The sequence below is a fragment of the Anticarsia gemmatalis genome, chromosome 3 (assembly GCF_050436995.1).
Source record: "Anticarsia gemmatalis isolate Benzon Research Colony breed Stoneville strain chromosome 3, ilAntGemm2 primary, whole genome shotgun sequence".
Taxonomy (NCBI): Eukaryota; Metazoa; Arthropoda; class Insecta; order Lepidoptera; family Erebidae; genus Anticarsia; species Anticarsia gemmatalis.
In genome coordinates, this window is record NC_134747.1 from 789,374 (window position 1) to 813,452 (window position 24,079).

The following is a 24,079-nucleotide window of genomic DNA, read 5'->3' on the forward strand; positions in this document are numbered from 1 at the left end:
GACCATGGGAAACCTGTACAGATGTTAGTTATGGGCACCAGTTACTTTATTACTGCCTTTTTCTTTGCTGATGGGTTGATTTCTGAAAAAATAACTATTTGCAGTAGTTACTTTAAATTCGTTTCGTTGTTTAACCATAAAAAAATCATGAACCAAACAGACATATTTTTGCATATATAATATTAATATTGATAGGATAGAAGACCTCAATTTAAATAACGGTTTTATTTTCAGTATTTTTATTATATAGTTAATAAATATTACATAGATATTTCTCTCAACTTTTGCAATCAGGTCAAAAACAGTAAAAAGATATTCAAACGAAATGAAACAATCTCCAGGGCGTATCATGTTTAAACAAAATACACGTAAGCGCTGGTGCAGCATTTTTAAAACATACCCTTTGGGGAATACCCTATACCTGTTTATATGTGGGAGGTATTTTTGAGGTTCTGATAACGTTATCGTTTAGTCATCGTGTTTCTGATTGTTATCTTGTACCGGATGTTATGAATATTTAATATTACGTTGAATTTTTGTACTTTATAAATATGAATAGATTTTTTCTGTCTGAAATCTATCCAAAAAGGACCCATTTTGTTGGCTCCATGCTCCATCTGCATTCCATCTGTATTGAATGAGAGACTTCTAAAGGGGGACTTAATGCCAGGGGCATTTTCTGCTAGTCTACCTCAGGGTAATTCAGAGATAGATTCCTAGATAGCGAAATTACCAACCATATTAAAATTTACTGGTAAGGATCATACCAAGTGTCATTCTTTGGTCTCTGCCTACCCCTATGGGAAAAACGCGTGTTTGTATGTATGTATGTATGTATGTATTTACTGGTACTTACTTGTCTACTGTTTATTAAGTTATGGCTAAGATTGGCTTCAAGTTGTTCGTGGAATACTATATACATACATAGTACTCACCAGTCCCCTATTTTGCTCAACCTGCTACCGTACATATGCCTAGTTTATTGGTCCGTTATCTTGCAAATACAATGACTCTAATATCAGTAACAGGTACAAAAAATACTGGTATATTTTTCCCATCACTATGGCCAACGGATGTCAAATACATAATTATCACGGTCCAGTAGACAGCACACAAATGATGGGTCACCTCGCTTCGTAGTACTAATTTACTACATTGTTTAGTCTGTTATTTACTGCATTAGTTATCATTCTGATGGTTTCTGTTATATCATGGGGATTCACATGATCATGAAATATTTACCTTAGTTAACGATTCAGCGAAGTTGCACCTTAATATATGAACGTAGTTTTAGTTCCGAAAGACATATTATAGACTGTTTGAAAGATTCTCAATATTTTTGACGTCTGCTGTGCTGTGGTTTAGAAGACATATTTTTGTTATTGTTCTGGAAGGCTGTGAATTCATTTCCGATATGGCAAGAAATATTTTAAGATTTTTAAGAATGCACTTATTTTGCACATACGTAGTGTGTTCAATTCTCTTATGGAAAAAATATCTGTGAGATGCATATTATTATGTAGGTAGTGGTTTGGAGTCTAGTACTTTGTATTCCTTGTTTGTATGTATAATTGTCAACTCAGCAACAATAAAATAACTATAGCATAGACAAATAGTTGGTTTATAAATAAAATCAATATCATTGCCCTTGACTGGTCTACTTTTAAAAATAACTGCTACATAATAGTTTACGTAGTTCACTTTGAACTAAAAGCTCTAATTAAATCTAATTGTCTGATCGGATTTGATTGTGGGACGATTAAAGTTATTATAGTATTTACTATGAAACTAAACTGTCGATCTGGGTACATTATTTATTCAAAGCGTGTCATTGACAGTTTGAAGGACAAATGTACAGAATGATTTAATATGTTGATAGTAGAGAGCTCTGTAGCTCGATTCTTACAACTATCGACTACCGACAACCGGCTAGCTATCGAGACACACGAAAATCTGTTTAGCGCCTCTACCGGGTCCTGTAGGAACTATTTTGGCTGAATATTTTAAATGAAAAAAGACGGTTTCATGTTTTTTGACTTTATTGCGTTCAAGCAACTAGATAGACGTAGTTGTATTATTATCTAAATAGGTAACGTTAATTATACCTAATTTTTAATAATTGTACCCTATTCAACAGAAGAAAAAAGAACGTTAAGTACTTACAAAGTTCACTGACTATTCTCTGAAAAGAATACTTAAAAATAAGTCTATAGAAACGTTTATGAGACTCCATTAAGATCTTTAAATAACCAGGCTTCTAAGTAGGAAATCAAATTAAAGGCCAACAAAGTAAATTTTATATTTATTTTCTCAAAGACTTTAGTATCAGCGCTTCTCCAGGCTTTAATAATATTCTTCCGGAAGGAATTATGTCTCTGGGAAAAGAAAAAGGTTATTATCATATCAAAAGAATGTATAATAGGAGATGTAATTTTATCTTGATCAGAAAGTTACGTGTTACAGTGTAAAACTTTGAAGACACAAAATGCAAATCCTTTAAAGCTGATGAAATATTTCACTAGCACAGCACATGCTTAAATTTCTCAATTCTCCCTTAAGTGACCCCTAACTAGGCACTATTACTTTAGCAGTAATTTTTTGTCTAGTTACCATTACCTAACTAGCTAATATGACAACGCTAAGAGACAAATGACATGACGGTCATCACAAAACACCAAATTATTTTAAATTACACATTATTAAGAAAAATAACTGTTTTTATTAAAGTCACTAACCCCAGTTAAGGTAATCACAATTTAGAAAACGTACCCATCTCTCCTTTCTGAATGAACACTACACATATAAACCACCGCAGGCATTTTCATCAGCTTCACTCTTGCCAGATCCACTTCATCATCTACCTTCCCTACATTGAAGACCAGAGCATAACTATCGTAATTGTCCAAGTATCTGATGAGGAGTAGGGAATGTGCTGTCATGGCTTCAAGGTGGTAGTTCCCGTGAGACAAGGCTGGTTCTTTGCGAAGCTTTGTTAGAGCTTGGAATACCTGATGAAGATGATAATATTGTGATGTTAGTCGCTTTAAAGTGTCGTTATAATAAATTGATCTGTGAGGTACTGTAATCAATCAGTATACATATATAAAACTCTTCGTCACTGAGTAACTGCCTGATGGACGAAAGTTGACATTTGGTATGAAGATTCCTTAGGGAGTGTATAGCACTAAGATAGGCCTTTGGAGACTCCGTAGGAGCTAAAAAGGGACAAAACTTTGATGCAAATATCAGCAACAAAATAATGTTTTAACAACGAGAAAACTAAAGTCCACGCTAGAGTCCACGCAGTCGCGAGTGGCCGGTAGTTCACAATAAATTCTTAATTCAGATAGGTTTTGACCAAAAATATAATTACTGAGACCTAAAAATAGTTTTATAGGATCAAATAAAACTTTGTATGTTTGTAAAAGAAAACATGAAAGACGTAAACAATAATTTGATAAAAAATTATATATATTGATAAAAATGTATACGTGTTTTTGATGACACACAAAGGCTCTGTTTTCCATTTAATAATATATTAAATCCTTCAATGGTAGTTAAAACATTAAACCGACAACAAGCAATACGACCAATTAATTAGCAATAAATAACAGAATTATCAGTAAAACGTCGGTTTGCCGACCAAAATGATATTTATGCGTATCAAAACCCGAAACTTGTTAAGCTTATTGAAATAATGTCAGTCTGTCGTTGTGTAGCAGATGGTGTCCGAATTATCTCTGCATGGCTGACCCAGTGGTTTGAGCAGTAATTATATATGTATGTAGCCACGGATCGCGGGTTGGATTCCTATATGTTAACTACAGTTGCGGTTGATATTGTATTGCAATTTGACTGTTGTATTTGTATTAAAATTCCATGACTACGCGGTAATTGAATGAATATTGAATATTGTATTTTAATGAAATTCTGTGGGTTGACATTTTATTAGTTTTTAAATTCCGTTTGAACTATGGTACAAACAAACAAGGTATACTCAACTGACATACATAATTTCGCGCCTATTTCCTACAAGGGTAGGCAGCGATCAAAGAACGCCGCTTGGTGCGATCCTCCCAAACTGTCATTGCCCCATTCACGTTCAATGTTCATACATATGTAAATCATGTATCATAAGAAAATAAAATTACATTAAGAAAAACAGACTGAAAAATGTTTAAGTGTTCTGGTCAAAAATTCGTAGATCAAAACGTACTAATTCTTCATATAACAATACGCTAAAAATCTTTACCTTAAAGTGACTTTTATCAGCTTTCACTTGAGCTTCCAAATTGTTCCATCTATACTCCTGACTGACTGATAACCAGGTACTAACATTTCTTGAAAACCCTGCACTAGTACTATTATCCCAATGAAATGGGGTCCTTGCAGGATCTCTAGTATATTTCTCATAGTTGTCTTCGTTCCCAAGTCTTAAAGCTCTGATGTCTTTTGTATCTTCCCAAGGTATGTGGCCATTTTCCATGCCGATTTCATCTCCCTGGTAATAGCAAGGGACGCCGGGTAGCATCATAGTTAGCGCGTTCAGACCGTCAACCATGTTTGTGCCGAAACGGGTCGCCATTCTACTGTTGTCGTGATTTCCGAGCTAGAAAATACAGACTTTTAGAGATTTACCGTATTATTTTTTAATTTAGATATTATTCTTCTATCTTATATGAGGAGCAAAGAGATTTTATGAGTAGCCAATTTTATAACAGAGGTCTTTTAGTCTTTAACTGTAAATGTGTATACCAAATTCCCAATTGATGTCTTTTCTGAAACCCACTTCTCTCCCACTACTGGGCAAGGGTCTCCTGAACGAAGGAGTGGTAAGGCCTTGGGTACTATGTCTATGTCTGACGATATTATTTCGAAAACTAAAAAAAAAATTCCATCACCGATTTGAATTTACTACATTTTGAAAATAATTATAATCATCATCATTATAAGTATCTACAACGATGATGGAGGCACAATATGTTTTATACTCACCACCCAATTAGCAACTCTCCCATAAGGCAAATAACTCATCCAATGATTAACAACATACACATAGTCTCTCGCACTGGACATGTCTGATAACTTGTTGATAAAGTCAAAATTGAAGGGAAAGTGAACACCACTCCTATTCCTCTCATCTCCATAGTACAACATAGTGTTGGTGATGTTAGTGTAGGCTTCTGCTAAAAGTATCCTGAAAAAAACCTTGGTGATTGACTGAAATAATAACAATGCTTCGAGTTCTGCCTGAAAAAATATTATTGAATTGTGGGGAGTTTAACAAATATAAAACAGATAAATATCTAGTCCCCAAAAAACTACATGAGGATCACATTAATATTTTCCACTTGCCGAAATCTAACACCCTACCTCTGCGCTTAGTGTTATCAGTGGCGTGTCAACTTAGTCACCGAGTCTTGGACGTCGTATCGTCGTTTTAGTTACTAAGTAGTTACGGTTTCCTTCACTTGTTTGATTAACCGTCACAGGTTTTATTTCTACTTACTTGGTTTCAGCACCATTATCCTTCTGCCACTGGTCTACAAATTCCCTCCACTCATATACCACATCATACACCTCAAACAAATCTTTGGTGTACCTTCTATCTGTGTATTTAATCTCAAACGGAGAAGCCGTTACATCACCAGATAAAGGTTCATCAGGATATTTCCCTTCATCTTCAAGTGTACCTTCGAAGAAATGAGGAAGAGCATCTATACGGAAGCCGTCAACTCCTTTCTCTAACCAGAATTTTAGAATATTTTGAAGTTCTTTTCTGACAGAATGGTTTCTGAAATTGAAGTCAGCTTGAGTTCTGGAGAATTGATGAAGGTAGTACTGTTGGCGTTTGTCACTCCATTCCCAGATTGAGCCACCGAATTCACTGATCTGAAAAACGCACAATTTTAATTGGGGTTAGTATCAAGAAAATATCCGTGCCGATGGCTTAAATTATGAAAGAAATTCGAATTCAAATAGAACTATCTGATCCAAAAGGCTCGTGAAAGCCTATCTCTAATGATATTAAGTACTTTTTATCACATAGTACAGAAGAATAAAGACGTAATGTTGTTTGACGGAATAACATTCTAATAAGTAGTTCTTGGCACGATAAGTAAATGTACAATTTATTGCTATTACCCAATTCGAAGGCACCAGTCGGTTACTTTCATTATTTGGATCACTTCTTGGATCAGCCCATACGAAGTAGTCCTCATATCCTGGTGATCTACCTTCAGATAGTCTGAAGTACTGGGATGCTATACTTGCATGGTTACATACAAAGTCTAATAGCACTTTAACTCCTGGAAACAAAGAACTTCATATGTACGTAACGTAAAATATGCTTCTCTGCTAAAAGTGTAATTTGAGTAAGTAAATAATATGTATTGTATTGTTTAATATATTTCTTTAGGGCAGGCAAAGTCCCCAACCCGCACTTGGCCAGTGTAGTGGACTCAAGGCCTAATCTCTCCCTCATTCAAGAGGAGACCCTTGCTGAGCAGTGGGAAAGTAATGGGTAAAAAGAAATAACTGCAACTAAAGGTCTTTGAATAGAATATATTCTATAGAGAGCTGAGAATCTAGGGATGCTTCTGGACAACTAAGATACTAAAAAAATATTGTTTTCACACAATCTAAAGTTTAAGACTTCCTTACCCAGCTCATGAGCCTTTTCTATCAAATCCTCTAAGTCCTCCATGGTTCCATACTCATAGTGAATACTATAGAAGTCGCTGACATCATAACCAAAGTCTTCCATAGGCGATGAGAATATTGGAGTCAGCCAGATGACATTCACGCCAGCATCCACGAAATATTGCAATTTACTTGTTAAACCTGAAAAAGAAAATAAAATTATATTTGAGGATATAACTTTCAGAATGGCACTTGAATTGGACGAGACTTTTTTTCTTTACGAGGCATTCATATTTAGTAGTGATTAATTGGTTATGAAACCTTTAACGCGGACTTTCTTTAGATGGGTGGCCATTTTGCGGTAGGTCCTGGTAGTTTCCAATTAAGAAAAGAGTCGCTAAACAATATCAAAGGTTTCGGGTGGCTTGAAAATTTTGACACTTTTTTATCATTAATTTTCAGACATTTTCATTTCATAATTACACAAATGCTTAACTTGGGAGTCGAACCCACGTCATTTGGCAGTAATAATAGCAAAAACCTTGCTACTGCGTCTTCTGACCAGTTTAATATTATTTCAGTTCTTATTAAATTTTCATCGAGTCTTTATGAAGCGTTAATTAATATGATTTGATTGAAATCTCCGCAGCCCTATTAAATTTTTATGAACATTTCATATTCAACTGCGGTTCGATTTCCATAATTTATTTTCTTTATTCAGTGCGGTACGATTAAATACTACTACTATTTTCTACGGCTTTAATTTCCTACCGTGGATTAACTTTACTGGTAAAACCTTTGCCTGATATAATTTCATCTATTATATACTTACTATTGCTATTGTTAGCCGTTAAAGCGTTAGGGACAGACAGGATTTCGTGTTTTTTATATGTAAATAGTAACCTTTTAATGACGACTCTTCAACTTTCTTTATGCTTCATCAAAATCGTTTGCGATTTAGCCGTTATAGCGTAACCGACAGACAGACTTTAGCATATATATGACTTTCCAAGTCTAAGCTAAGATATTTATTAGTTTTATTATCTAACATACAGTTAACGGCTAAAGATACAGCTATCTTAAAAAAGGCCACGACGTTTGCTTATATACAACATGTTCTATAAAAGTTAAAGTTATTTATTATTCTTTACTATTACCTTTAATATCTCCAATGCCATCACCATCACTGTCTTTAAAAGATCGCAAATAGACTTCATAAACAACAGCATTCTCCCACCAATCCATCTTCTTCAGCTCCCTCTCATCACACTCCATCTCCTTATTGTTCATCACTATAATGATCAGCCATCCGATCACGATCGTAATCACTAGCACTAACATGATCAACAGTATGATCAGCATTTGTTTCAAGTGGATCTTTTGCTGGACTATGATCATCGTTTGTATTATTATGCTTATTAGTAAGTCGTAAACTGACATAGATTTTTAGGTTTTCTAAATTCTGTAAAATAAACATTTTCAATAAATAACTGCCCCTAGTATCTAATATGCATAATCAACTTTATATCCTGCATAAAGAGTATATTGATATAGGCACAAAAATCTACAAAAGTTTGTTTTAGCCCACATGGGACTCGAACCTATTGCCTGAATGAAGTAAACTTATCTAATTATTATTTGTGTACGATTTGTACAAATTAGTCACATTTAACCTCCTTTGAGGCTCGCAGTTGAGTAAAACACAATTATCAAAGTAACAGGTCGTAACGGTCACATTGCACTGAGTTCTTTCAATGTTTATTTTTAAACTAATTGTATAATAATGTACCATTTAATGAATTCTTGGTTTGAATTGAAAATAATCTGGTTACGGGCATCTACAAGTAAATAATTCGTTTCCCTGATTGATAACTAAGCTATTGGAATAGATATATGTTTTTATTAATCTTCCAGTTATTTATTTCTTTAAAGATCTACTATTAAATATTGATCAAAAAAATAATGGAACAGGTTACATTGTACTCCTAACCTCCGGTTTCTGAGTGCTTTTAGCGGTAGTTTATCTGTATAATAGTGTTTTTTTTATATACGTTTAAACGCTATATGGACATCAGAAACCGGGGGTAAGTGTTTCAAAATGACCCTATCTTTGTTGTAAACTTAAGATTTTTATTTGTTGTAATGATATAATGAAAGTACCGGTTTAACCACTTATTATGAAACTGGTTTTTCAGTACGACCTAATTTTCAAAATATCAGTTTTCGCAATTAAATTTTAACTGTATTAAAGCGGTCAATGACCTTTCATTTGTTAAAATATTCATCTTACATTTGTGAAAATACTTGACTGTTGATGTTATTGAAATTTGATAAACAGCTTTTCAATGATTCCACAATTAAATTTACCTGCCATAACAGAATTTTTATATTCTTATCCGATATTTTACTTTAAATAAAAAATATTTCGTTACTAAAAAAAAATATTGCATTACAATTCTCACCTTATGCCTTATGTTTTTAAAACTACACAATATCACATACCTACGTTTAGTATACCACTAAAATATAACCAAAATTATATATAATATAGTTTAAATAATACACACTAAGTAAGTGCAAGTTAACACACCACTGATGTGCTACTGCATTGAATTAAGACTGCTATCTGAACATTTGCATATTTCGTTTCTGCACTCGTAACCGTTTGTTTTTTGACTGAAATTATCTTTTTGGTTTAGTCTTAGTCTACAGTCGCTATGTGGTATTAGGGTCACGTTTTTTTTTATAAAAGACACCTCCCTCACTAAGAATTGCTCTTGTGTCGTGGGGACTTTAAAAAGCATACAAACAACGGACACAAAGTACAACCCAACGCGAAACAACAATTTTTGGGCCGCACGAATAATAATAATTGTGCCGTGTGGGAATCGAACCCACGACCTCCAGACGCAATGGTAGCGGCGTGGCGACCACTTTAACCTCTGTGCCATGGAGACCGTTTTATAAAGTTTTTATAAATTGCCTTAGTGGTCAAATAGAATTTGGATTTGATTTCCGTATATTGAAAATCTCAGTAGCTAACAATAAGTATTTTTGTCAAGGTCATTTACCATTAATTACTGAAATTTATTAAATATTACTTTTAAGGATTAAGGAAAAATCTGCACGTAAATATTAAATAACTACTTTATTACATTTACAAATAAATAATAATTTATATGTTTATTTACAATAACGAGTATTATGCTATATAAAGGTATGTTCAGACTGGTGCACATTTCAGAATCAAAGCCTCGCCCGCTTCTAGCGTAATCTGATCATCTTCTAGTGTAGAACTGGAAACAAACAAAAAATATATAAAAAATCTCATTTCATAAGGTTGGCCGAATTGATTCCACACTTTGATCTGATTTTAACTTTAATAAAAGTATATAAATAAATCTCATTACATAAGGTTCGCCAAATTAGTTCCATAGTTTGATCTTTTTTTGACTTTAATCGATACAGTAATTTCTTAACTGGAGTCATGTTTTCTAATAATAAATGCTATCACATTGGTAATTATCATCCCAATAAGTACAGTCATAAATCTATGAAAGCGTAAGGTTGAATGAATATTCTAATATTCGAGACCGTCTTTTTACGTACCCTCCGAAGTACGGAGACGCCCAGCTCAAATATCACTATGCGGTCACCCATCAATAGAATGACCGCGCCAACGGTTGCTTAACCCACAGATCGTTTATCGACCATTGAGCACAAATTACTATCACTTTTTTAAATTAATATTCATAACTAATACATACCCTGGAAGTCTACTAGAATGTATACTTGATACATATACAGTTGCCGGCAAAGACATCTGTGGCACTCGACTCAAGTCCACGTTATCAGCCTCCTCACCCACGTTGAAGACCAGGATGTAGGTGTCGAAGGTCCTGAGGTAGCGCACCAGGTAGAAGGTGCTGTCTGACAGAGCCCTGATGGCGTACTCCCCGTGGGAGAGGGTCGTCTCCTTGCGGAGTTTTGTTAGGGCTAGGTAGACCTGGGAAAGATTGAGGATTGGGTTAGTTTTGTTCTGGATTTAATAGAAAACTTACACGAAAATGTACATTTAGGAAATTAATGTAACAGTCACCTAGTTGGTTGGTTCAAATAAATGAAATGACAACCCAAATGAAAATAATATTCTGGTAAAACTTCAATTAAAGTCTGTGGTACAATTGTCGTTAAGTCCTTTTCAATATTTTTTACTATTTGGGAACTATAAAATTAGGTTCAAAATCCCGAGCCCTATGATTTGCTTCTAAGGTTTGTCAAAAGGAATTCCGTACAAAAACATATAAATTTATGCCATAATAATATTATTGTACACATTATGGTTCCACGATACAGGCAACGCCTGGTGTGGCTATCATTGTTCTCAGAAACATTGTGAACTTGGACAGAAATAAATATTTTTATCTTTTTTATCTTTATCTTTGTCATTAGGAGTTCCTAAAAAAATATAGGGCTAAAACCGTCATCTTCAAAACCACCTTACCTTATAATGACTCCTCTCATCTTCCTTCTGCTTAGCCAAATTAATTTCCATAAAATCTTCTGCAACTGGGAGCCAGGTCCTATTGCCAGTGGAAAACCCTGCATTGGTGGTATTATCCCAATGGTAGGGAGTCCTGGCTGGATCCCTTGAGTAAAGCTGGTAGGTGTCTTCATCTCCTCGGTTGCAGGCCTCCACGTCGACGGTGTCTTCCCAGCTGACGTAGCCGTCCCTCATGCCTATCTCCTCACCTTGGTAGGTGACGGTGACTCCTGGCAACATCTGGTTCAGGCTGTTCAGACCGTCCACCATGTTGGTACGGAATCGGGTCGGCATTCGGTTGTTGTCATGATTGCCGAACTGGAATAGGAAGTCGTTTTTAATAAGATAGTTGTTGTCAAAGGCAAGTTTGCCAGATGGACAAAACTTATGGCAGGTACCTAAACTACTTTTAACATTGAAAATATGCTTTAATTTATAATAATATTTTTTTTTAATTTATAATTTTATTGATGCTCACATTAGTTGAGAGTCCAATTCAGTAAAATTTAACTCCTACTCTTAAATTTTATTTTTGTCGGGTGCGCCACGGCCGTAATTCGAGCCATATAAAAGATTGTATCTTCATCATAAATACTTTTAAAACTAAAAATGGCTACAGAAAGCAATTTTACAACAGACGTTGTCCGAATACACGGAATGCATTGGTATATGGAATAAAGCGAATAGCCCATACATACAAACAAACAATTTAGATGATATATTCACTGCATTCTCATTGTTTTAGCAGCCGTGCTGGTTGTCGATACCGAATGGAGGCAATTAAAACGAATTTATTAGTTGTAAATACAGAACACACGATAAACTTCCCAATATATAGGTTCATGTTTTTTAAAACAATAAAATTTAACATTACTCTCAAACCTGCAATAATATTGCACAATGAGATGGAACGTCAATTTGTATCGAAACTGACTAAAAATATCACATACATAAAATAATGCCTTCTTCTCATAGAGGTAGGCAGAGACCAGAGAATGCCAGTTGATACGTCTTATATACTTTCTTTGCTTTATTCACATAATATGTTCATATAATAATATATTGCACTAAACAGAACCTCAACAGAACCTAAACTTATTGTACAATACGCAATATTGGGCAATTCTAGGGGCAGCCTTTTTAATTCTTATAATATTAGGATAATTCTAGGAACATCTGGTGTGAGACATACCTGCCTACCCCTATTAGGAAAAACAGGTGTTATATTAGGTTAATAAAAATTACAGAATTATATGTATATTAAAAATTTCAGCAGCAATTTTCAGTAGTAAATCTTAACAAAAGCTAAAAATATTTGGTAGGCGTTTTCAACAAACAATTAATCACTATTACGCAGGTCACGCAATCTTAATTAGCAAGAGTCATACGGTCACATACCTTATATAGAACTATAAACATAAACAGTCAAGCGTGAGACTATGTAGTTACGTTATTTAGAAAGCCTATGACCATTTTTTGGAATGGATACGTATATGAAAAATATACTCCATCGTTTTTAAATAGGTAAATGTACCTTATTTGCAGTTAAATCTATAGTTACTTAGTCTTAATAATCTTTAAACTGCTTCTAAAAATTCTAAAGTGCAAACCGCGGAACACATTGATTAAGTAGAGGATCGAAACGCGGTATTTTTGATCAACAGTTGCAAACAAAATTACATAGCGCAATAATAAAATGAAGGCATCCAAAAATGAGCATTTTTTGTCAAATTGTTCACTACTCATATCTAAAGCTAGCTACTAAGAATATCACGCTTTTCCTCGCGTAATCCTGTGTAAAGCTTGCTAATATAAAACCACTGACCTGCCAATTAGGAGTGGCTCCATGAGGCATATAAGTGAGCCACTTAAGGATAGTGTACACGAAGTCTCTCGCGCTGGACTTGGCAGACACGTCTGTGATGAAGTCAAAGTTGAAGGGGAAGTGGGCTCCGATGGCGCCGTCCTCGTTGCCGTAGTACAGCATCGTCATGGAGATGTTCGCGTAACCTTCTGAGAAGAGGACCCTAGGGAGGAAAGAAGGAAATATTATGAACAGATGAAGAGTTGCTCGATTCGATCGATCGACGACGATAGACTCGATAGCTAGCCTGTTGTCGGTAGTCGATAGTGGTAGAGAATCGAGCTACTGTTTTCAAAAGAAAAAATCGTAATACGAACTCTTTTTTTTATATCTCAATAAACTTTATAAATAAAACAGTCGAGAAAATTATCTTTAGAAAGTTAAAAGCTTAACATAAATCGAAGAATAAGCAAACAAAATCTGTTCTAAAATAAACTTTTCCATTTACTTTAAAAGGTGCAGCCAAGTTGAAAATCATTAAGTACTATTGAAATTTCAAAGTTTTAAATCAGTCTTATTTAAAATTCTAAGTATTTTTGAACTAAATACTTATGAACTGAATAATGAAAGAGTTGGAGACTTAAATCTGATTGTATTAGGAATGTAAAACAAGTCGGCGTGAACAAAGTTTTCATTGAATGATTTTAATTTTGATTGAATTAAATTTTTAATGTTTTTGAAGACATCACAATAAAATGAATGAAAGAATTTGATTAAATAATGTTGTTTAAAGTCTCGTCACCTTTAAAATCAGTTTAATTTATTGCATACAAAAACCTTGGATCTGATTATTTTTTAACTGCTATAATTCCACCTGATAAACTGAAACGGGCTCTTAATGCATTCCTTTTTGAAATATGTATTTCTTTTGACTGTGTTAAAAAGTACAGAGTATAGAAATTGGAAATATTAAAAGTCAATAAAAATGGAGTAGAGACACCCGTGTAAGAACTACTTCAAACTTAATTTTAATTTCATTAGCAAGAATATCTTTCGATGTTTCGATACAAGTGGTTTTCTCTACGTTCGATATGTCAATAAAATACTTGAAATTGTTACCAAGCTTTGTAAAGTTCTCTCAATTTCATTTGATTGCTTCAACACTTAAAATGTGAAGAAGGAAAGTTGCTCTATTATTTTATAGCTATTATTTTATAGGTTCGATTTTGATGAGGAACAAAATATGTGTGTTTTGTATGTTTGTTAAGTCCACATCTCTCGTAACCCCACATCATAATTGAAATTCTTCATGCAAAAGTTACCTTACAAAGTAACAAAGAAAAGAGAGGTTTTCGAGCAAAAAATGCCTTAAAAATTTCGAAGAACTAAAACAGAATTCTAAGGTCACTTACCTGGTATCACCACCATTATCTTCATTATACTTGTCAATAAACTCTCTCCACTCATACACCACATCGTACAGCTCAATCAGATCCTTAGTGTACAGCGGTATCGTATACCCGAGCTGATGGGACTCGAACTGCGCCAGTCCACTCAAAGGATCATCAGGGTACCTTCCTTCATGACACTCCGGGTCTGCTTCAATCATGTACGGTAGAGCATCGACCCTGAACCCATCAGCACCCTTATCCAACCAGAACTTCATTATATTGAACATTTCGTCCTTCACAGCCTGATTCCTAAAGTTGAAGTCAGCCTGCTGAATCGCAAACTGGTGAAGGTAGAACTGCTGTCTTTTCTCACTCCACTCCCAAGCCGACCCACCGAACTGACTCACCTTGAATGCAAATTACAAATTACAGATTCAAATTTCCTAAATATCAAAGTTCAGATACATTAGAAGTTGTTTCCAACTTAATTTATTGTTATTGAGTCTTGCAAGCGATTTTTTAAAGTGAAAAATGGTAATGGGTTAAGCAAATGGTCGTAGCGAATGTTAAAGGTTGCGAGGTCGGGGAGTCCATTTGTTAAGTTCCTCCCCGAAGTTAAGTCGAGACCTTTAGCAACTTAAGGGTTGTTCATTAATTATGATGGTTTCCTGCAGAAGGTCTGCTTTTCTTGAATAAATAATATCGTTTGAATGCGCGGCCTATTGTGCTGCATGCCTATTGAAGACCCTTCCTCGTCAAATATCCTTGTTATGTGTTATTTCTATTATTTAATGTTGCTAAGTTTGTGAAGGTTTTTCAACTTCAGGGTCTTTCTTTACAATTGCTGCGTAACAGGAAGGAGCATTCGGTTTTAATTGGAGAGTGCATTTGCTGTGATTATATTTTATTTTGAATAGCGTCAGCTATGTACTTTCATACAACGGGTTTTAGCAAGCAAGTGGTATTTTTTCTATTATATTTACACACAACATTTTTACGTATTAATAAAAGGAAACTTCATCATTTACACAAGATATCTAGCTAGTAAATTCAATGCAATATTGCAGCTACATTCTTAAAGTCTCCTCCACAATTCGTTATTTCAAATGGAGTTATTTTGAAAAAGAATCCCGAGGGAATCCACAGGAATTGCTTCAAAACAAATAGCACAGTTAAATGAAACTCCAGGATAATACTAAATGGAGTGTAACTAAGTTTGAAACGCATTGAGCCATTGTGGGGAGAATACGGGTAATTTTAGCAAACCAACCGAACAAGCTAATTTTGGAGCGCCGTCCGATGGTTGTGCGGATGGAAATAGAAACTGCATTGTTAATTTATACTTTTGAAAAGCCTCGGGGGATTATGTGAATAATAGGACCTGTTTGTAGTTTCAGTTGAAATTGTATTAAAGCGTCTCTCTTTATTTCGTGAAGTTGGTGCATAATTGACTATATGTATGAGAGTCTGGTCACGGGTACTCTAGGGGTATAAAATGTCCCTGGATTTCGAGTGAAGTGGTGCAACGTTGTCGGATTTTACTCGAAAAGACATTCACGAGCTCGATAAGCTTCTTAAATCAGTATCGGGTTACAGAAAAACTAGAAATATAAAAATAATATTCAGTTGTTTTGTGAAATAATGACACTAGTGGTTGGCCATAGTTTTCCTGTTTTCACAACATATTTTAATGCTATTGCGCTCCTATTAGTCATAATTAGTCATTTAATAAATGGCCAACTCAGTGCAAAATATTTTTTCAATTCGAACCATCAGCTCCTAAGATTCGAGCGTTCAAACAAGCAAATTCCTCAGCCTTAATATTATCAGTAGTATAGATAATATGAACTCTTTGAGTTAAGGTAACATTTAGGCAGCTAGCCCTATAGCTATCACAACTTACCCAATTGGAAGGTGGTAACATATTAGTGTCATTATCGGGATCAGGGTACCCGTCAGCCCAGACGAAGAAGTCCTTGTACTCCGGGACACCATCCTCCGAGTCTTTGAAGTACTGAGCCTCGGTGCTGGCGTGGTTCGGCACGAAGTCTAGCAGCACTTTGATACCTAGAACATTGAGGAGATTTTCGTTTCCTTTATAATATTACTGCCTCTATGGTGCGGTCGGTATCCACTATATATGTTTGCTAATCATAAGGTCTCGGGTTCGATCTCTAGGTCCGGCTTTTGGATTCAGTTCCTCGGGAGATTTGCTAGTTGTTGCTGTTGGAATATTCTTAATGTAACTTGTAGTATGGTATCGTCATATCAGCAATAACTAGCCCCCTTTTTACAAGGGACTAACTTTACAAATACCAAAATTTTTGACAGACTTAAAAAATATGGTTCTCTTCTCCCGTATGTGTGTATGTTTATATGTCCACGATTATCTCCTAATGTACATAACTGATTCTGATACTTTTGCGTATTAATTTTATATTTGAAATGCTATTAATAAGTTTTATCAAAACAGGCTTAAGTTCATAAGACACTTCAAAATAGCTTGCCGAATGCAGTAGCATTTAGTAGGATTATTTCAATATAGATAATGCTTATGTATTGAGATTAAAGCGTTATTATGTGTCCGGATTAACAATAATTATGATAAATAGCTTGATAATTATACATAAAGGTATTAAGTACCGAATATTAAATACAACAATTTATAAATGTTTTTGTCATTTGCTGATCATACAAAGTTAAGTTTAGTTTTGTATAGTAAGCTATGTTTATAGTAGTAGTAGTAGTAGTAAATTATTATATATTAAAGTTTTACATAATAAGGGAAAACAGTTGCCGAACTCTAGGCCATTTCTTAGGGTAGTCAAAAATAATTTGTTTCTTTATATCACTTTGTCCGATCCAGGAATCAAACCCGGTATCTTTCGGCAAACGTTATAAAGCTATCAATGATATCTGTAACTTTATATCTCGGGTAGGTATTATTTCAAAATAATAGGCTGTAGGTATATAAACATTGGGAATATCGAAATGCTATCATTCTGTCAATCTAAATTAAATTAGCATTTTGATAATAATAAGTATTTTCATTGAATATCTGATAGTCTATCATTCAATCTACATAATCACCGGTGTTATATCGCGTAATGCTGTAAAATGTTTGTGTCATTGCTGTTCCAAGGTTTAATGTATACGCAATGATTTTTTATTTCAGCATCATTATCGTCACTATTAATTAGAATAGACCTAAATATAAACCTACCCTTGACGTACCCAAGGACTTTTGGGCTGTTTAACTTAACAACAATTGGTGGATAAAGGAATCTTTGGTGTGATTTCCCAATAGATGGGTGACAGTATTTCAGCTGTGAATCCCTTTAACTTAACAGCTGATAAGTGTTTGTTAGGGTAACATGTTTTAAGACCAATTAAATGTCTTTGAGTGGCTTGAACAATTTTGACGGTAAATTAACAAAAAACAAAAGTTTGTTACACTATATAAATGGTAACTAGCCCGGTATATAGCTACAGACTAACCCCTTTTTACATTCCAAATGGCGAAATGTGGGTCTATTAATACACCTCTGTCTACAAATTTGGGTACAACGGTAAAGTTATCCTTTTCATACACTTGTACCATGTTAAACATAGGTGTTATTATAAATTTCCACTCACCAAGCTCATGGGCTCTCGCCAGCAGTTCTTCAAACTGCTCCATGGTGCCGTACTCATGGTGTATGTTGTAGAAGTCACTGATGTCGTAGCCGAAGTCCACCATGGGAGAGACGAAGATTGGAGACATCCATATCGCGTCCACTCCTGACTCCACGAAGTGTTCTAGCTCACTCATGATGCCTGGAAGAGATTTGTAACTAGGTTCATTAAGGTATTCGAAAATTAGTCAAGAAAAATTTCTTTGTTCAAAAACGCTCTAAATGTTTTTTTTATTAGTCCTTTATGTGTCCCCCTGCTGGGCAAAGGCCTCCCCTATTCTTAATATTAAAGTTTGTAATAATAATATTATTGTGAATTTCATGTTTCATACGTTTGTATACTGCGTGTAAGCAATCTTATACTGTTACAGAAGTAAAAGAAAAAGACAAATATGTGATGAGATACAAAATAATGTTTCAATTACTCTATCTCTGTCACTAAAAAACTTATGCCGCAAGATTACTACCAGCGAAGGTTTAAACAAAAAATATTTTAAATTCACTTACATTTCACTCTACAATCTACAACAAGTTTAGCCGAATAAGAATCATATCAATGTATTCCAGGCTATTCTAGAAAACATATCCATTAATAGAATACAACACTGCCTGAATTGGGAACCTAACGTAAGACATCGAGATCAGTCGCATATACAACCGTTCGGTTAAAATCGGCAGCCGTACTTATTATTATGAGTAATATAACCCATATAATGTTATTTTAAGTGACCTAAAACACCATGTAGGTGTCGTTTATGTTCTTACTAATGTGTATATAATATAGGGAAGTAATTACGTGATCACTGTTGGCTACGTTTAAATAAATGGTAAAAAATGGTGTAAAAACTTCATTTTGGTTTTAAACCAAAAGCTTCTCGATTTTCGGCTCAATGCAGCCGCATTGTGACCTCAACACATTTTATATCAAGTGCAACATGTTTTTGGTCAATGTAAAAAAAATATTTTTGCAAGGATAATTTTCCTTATTGGGGAAAGGACTTTAAAGGTTTGGTTACTGCTTGTGATTGCAAATAAAATGAAGCGCGATTCACACAGAAAGTAGGTGCTTGTAGGGCACGAGTCGGGACTAGGGAACGGCGAGTCTAATTACTTGCATTCATATTGAAGATACCGCACTGAAAGCGTGTTGTTGTCATATACATGCTATAATATAATGTTCTAGCTAAGGAAGGTACGTTAAATTATGGGTCCCGGCTGTCATTTACGAAGATCTTGGGCAGTCGTTATCAGTAGTCAGAAGCTTGAAAGTCTAACAACCAGTCTTATCGAAGGGTATCGTGTTATAACCCAGGTAACGGTGTTCTGTAGGTCAGACAGGCAGTCGCTCCATGTAAAACACTGGTATTCAGCTGCATCGGTGAGATTGAAAGCCGACTCCAAAATAGTTTGTAAGAAAGGCTAAGCTGATATAATGTTCTAGCTCTCTTCATAGCTAAGGATTCTTTAAAGATATCTTGTTTACTAACCCTTTCCGTTACTAATAACAACTAACCAGTCTTAAATGCTCTTTCATATAATATCTAACCCACTATAGTCTCATTAATGGTCACGGTTTTCTCTCAAACTGCCTGCTCCATCAAACACACTGATCAAATGAGGTTTGACAATATAAATCGACGTACCCTTTTCAAAATTAAACTAAACGAATTTTCATGTACTTTCGACCCCCCCTAGTTGTGAAAAACCGTCTCATTTATTTTCTAGCCGAGAGAAATAGCTCTTTGCACTTTGTAGAAGATTTTTCTTGTACGTAGACCCTTTCTAAAGTAGAGTGTAAGTGCTTTAATATATTCTGTTGTAAAGTATCAAGTTTGTTATGTCGTAGTATACTTTTAGGACGCTTTAATTTTCACGTTTTAGAGGGATTCTAGTGTTTAATAATATTTAAACTGAAACTTTATTTTTGTTAGAAATTGTTGATAACAAGGTTCTGAGCTAGGGTCATAGATCGTGTAGTCATTATAAATTGTACTTATTTGAATCATACCTTTCGGCTGATTAAGTTTACATAAAATATATTAGACTAAAATTTAGTAACGTGCCTAACATACGCCAATAAGCTCGCCCCGCGTAATGTGAGCTTAATATAATCAAAACAGCGAAAAGCGGGTCTGTTTCTTCCGCTTCTGCCTATAAAGCAGTAACAGAGGAACAGTCTTTGAAAGCTATTAAAAGTAAAAATCTATGATAATAAATAAATAAATATATTGGGACAACTCACACACGGTCATTTGATTCCAAACTAAGCAGAGCTTGTACTATGGTAACCAAATAACTGATAAACATACTTATATACTTCTAAATACATACTTATATAGATACATTAACATCCAGGCTCAGAACAAATACTTGTGCTCATGACACAAAGATTTGTCCCGGGTGGGATTCGAACCCACCACACGCGGCGCTATGGTTGTTGCGGCGAGGTGACCGCTTAAACCACTGCGCCAAACGTGCAGTTATAATATGTACATACCAGCAAGGTCTCCGATGCCATCTCCATCGCTGTCTTTAAAAGACCTAGGGTAGATCTGGTACAGTACACAGTGCTTCCACCAGTCTATGGGGATGATCTCCGGGGGAGGAGGGCTGTTGTCCCTCGAAGCTAGCACCCCCCATGTGATCAGACCTGGAAGAGAAGAAAAAAATATAGTTACGAGTAATAATAGGTTTTTGGGATGTCAGGTCTTTTAAGTTTGAAAGCGAGGGTTTCTATGTATATGGTGTTCTTTTTAGGCTCTGTAGTCCTAGCTTTCCGTATTAAAATCTTATGAATTTTTTAATATTTTTGGATTGTAACTGGACTCAAAAATTTCTCTAACTTAAGCCTTTAAATTGACTTATTAGACAGCAATCACACTTGCCTAATTAGTTTAGAAACTAAACCTGAAATTGAAAACTTTATGTTTTTTGCATTGAACCGTTTTACTATCTATCAATAGCGTTTATACTCATACAAAAAACGATATTGAATAGATAAACTACCGCTAAATGTACTCAGACACCGAGGGCTAGTAACATTTTAAAATAATAAACTATAGAATGATTTAACTTACATTGATATAAGAAATAGCAAATATTTTAACAGAAGTATCTATTACAAAATGATTTTTCAAATTGCCTCATCATGACCAAATATTTAAAATGTTTTCCTAATAAGATAATAATCAAACTCATTTTGTTATTGTTATTTCATCGATAAACACATTTATTCAGTGGCACATCGAGATAAAAAGATTATTATAATTAAGTAGATAACTGCAAAGATTTAAATCTAGGAACGGCATATTTTCTTAAAACGTTATCGTTATTGATAACAGATATTTGCCTACTGGGGGGACCCCCGGTGAAGGTCAAAAAGGACATTGGAGTTTGATTCCGAGTTGAAATAAATATCTGAAAAACTGTTGTTTTAAGGCTGAATTTGTTTTTTGTGATATTTGAAAAGGCATTAATTATTTGTGTAAAACAGATTCTTAGAATGATTCCTTAAAATATTTAATTCCTTTTCAAATCTTTTTGCTTTTAAATTATTTATATGTTAATCTATGCTCTTAATTAGCTACGTGAATCAAAACCTTTCAGTAGTTATTACATGAAAGATTAAAAAAACGTCCACTAAAACATTTATCATATTAGTGGTATTAAATCTGGCAGTAGTATTTTTCCACCGGTAACTATAAACAATGGAGCATATGGAGGCTATCGAAATTTTTTTTGTACAGAAAACTGACCAGCACTCCTAAGCTTACACTGTAAAAACTATTATTTCCAAATAAACTTTTAAAGTCAAAAGATATTCAGAGTGCAGGAAATCGCGCTACAGATTCTAGCCACAAGATTAGTTTACTAATAATTCCAAAATTACACATTCATAAAAACAATTAGTCTCCTTTGTAACATGAACCTATGTAAAATTAATTAACTAATCAACAAAACCTTACTAATTATTACGTACAGTACAGAAGCGCGTCAAATGCACACGTAATTAGCTACTAATTAATTTCGCTACTGTAATTATGTTCACGAGAAACTGTTTAGGTATAACCTTTAAAATGGAAAGTTTCTGCTTTGTAAAAGCTTTATGAGCCAACAGTATAACAGCAAACTGGTACTTTTTAACACTTTCAAACAGTCTCGAAACATTTCAACAACATCATTATTGGTCAATGTATAATGTATAATAGAATATGTGAATTAACGGAAGACTGAGTCAGCTTGCGACCACGGCGAGTGCAACCTGCGCCGAAACGTTAGGCATTTTAAGGTAAAATGCGTGTTCGCGTTAATTCCCGTATTCTATTATACATTAAACATGTAACGCGAGAGTTTAAAAGTTATGATCATTATTGGTCATCGTCATCATGTTCATTGTGGGCTTGATACCACGATATCAGCGATGATTGTAGTGGGCACCTTTTAGAGAAGTTTGGTGAGAGACAAGCAATTATTTAAAATTTCTTGAAAGAAACCTTTAGTATTGGAAGACCTATAATTCGAGCCGGAAACCTTTAGCAGGAGTAATTTGCACAGTAGATTCAGAGAATAATAATTTAATAACATCAAAATTTGCTAGCTTTTTCTTTTATAAAAAACCATAGCCATTCTGTAGCTATCTCCACTGCAATTCATTACGTGGTTAAACTGTGTATACCTACCTAATATTACCTAACATTCAGACTTCACATTGATCTATGGAAGATGAACTATGTACCGTATGTAGTATATAATGTACTCACCCCCAATCACCCCAAGCACCCCAACCACTCCAATAATAACTGCTACCAGGTGTAACGTCTTCATGTCGACTGACACACTGCGCGCGCGCAGCTCGCCTGTACATAATTATCTTTACTTATATCTGTTGATAAGTACTCGTTTGTTTGTATGTTTGTGTGTTTGATTCGTTTAGGGAGGTTTCAGTTAGTAATGATAAAAGGTATACAATTTTGTTGTTAATATAATATATTCTTTCTTTCTAATAGAAGGTCGTGCAAAATAGGCTCTATACTTTGTATTGGAGTATATTTTAAGCTGTGAAAGTCTATATCGATAAGTATGCTTTAAAGGTGACGAATATAGTTCAGAGGTTTTGATTTCGAATTAGACTCAATATCGTAACAACGTAGGAAACACAATGCTTACACAGTTTAGCCAAAAGTGTTAGTAAAATTGCCAGTATTGACCCTATAACTAAGAAAAATGTAGGTAAATGGAACCTGCAGTTGAGTTTTATGCAATAATAAAGTTTAAGCAAACGAATATTGATATTTTTGACAAGCGATGTCGATGGAAATAGGTAGTGTGCATTATAATATCATATCAAGTATTTATCGTGATTACAGAGAGTTATTATACTGCTATTATTACGAGAAGATAAAAAATTATGCGCGTGGGGTTTTAGAATATCACATATGTGTTCGACCTCTATGACTTTATACTGTGGAAGTATATAGATATATATAGTATAGATAGATGTGGTTCTATGTGTGGTTGGTGATTTTAGTAATTCAGTTGTTTCAGCCGCCAAAAGGCTTTAGGGCTAAGTTTCAATGGAGCTTAAATTTTAGAAAAATTGTAATCATAGCCTTAGAAGCTTGGTCTATTCATTTTATTTTTATATAAGTCTAGGTTTCGCAATTTTTTCAGCCACTTAATTATTTTACAATTTGTTTTCTCTCAATTTCTTTTGTATCGGTAAAAAGGGCTGTTTTACTGAAAATGTATTTAATTAACTGCGATAAAAGTGTGTCAATTTGCGAAAGAAATTAATAAGTGCAGATAAGCCGAGTTATTTTTATTAAAAAGGTCGTCGTTGTTGCTACATGCACTAAAACAGAAAACCTTGTATTTTCATGAAAACACGGAAAATTATGTAACGACAAGGATAAAGACTAACACTTTAGTTTCACAAAAAAAAAACTATATTATTGAAGCTTATGCATAAGAGAGATAAGTAAAGAGATGTAGTATTTCACATTTAAATAAAAAAAATATTAAAAGA

At 34.4% G+C, this 24,079-nt stretch overlaps 3 protein-coding genes across 6 annotated transcripts in view; 1 reads left to right on the forward strand and 2 right to left on the reverse strand.

The window, feature by feature from the left end:
• Positions 1-24,079, forward strand: part of loaf (low-density lipoprotein receptor domain containing lost and found) — an 89,670-nt gene that overhangs the window by 19,441 nt on the left and 46,150 nt on the right. The window lies entirely within an intron of this gene.
• LOC142986609 (maltase A1-like) lies at positions 2,206-8,501 on the reverse strand. The gene is made up of 8 exons (XM_076135145.1): positions 7,800-8,501; positions 6,664-6,843; positions 6,145-6,308; positions 5,510-5,892; positions 4,996-5,197; positions 4,253-4,609; positions 2,770-3,008; positions 2,206-2,375 (listed from the first exon to the last, which is right to left on the reverse strand). Exons 1-8 carry the CDS (start codon positions 8,080-8,082, stop codon positions 2,303-2,305), a joined length of 1,881 nt encoding a protein of 626 aa, XP_075991260.1. The 5' UTR covers positions 8,083-8,501; the 3' UTR covers positions 2,206-2,302.
• Positions 9,772-22,919, reverse strand: LOC142987146 (maltase A1-like). Its single transcript, XM_076135712.1, has 9 exons — positions 22,815-22,919; positions 20,552-20,704; positions 18,017-18,196; positions 16,284-16,447; positions 14,402-14,787; positions 13,011-13,212; positions 11,147-11,503; positions 10,410-10,648; positions 9,772-9,938 (listed from the first exon to the last, which is right to left on the reverse strand). Exons 1-9 carry the CDS (start codon positions 22,876-22,878, stop codon positions 9,866-9,868), a joined length of 1,818 nt encoding a protein of 605 aa, XP_075991827.1. The 5' UTR covers positions 22,879-22,919; the 3' UTR covers positions 9,772-9,865.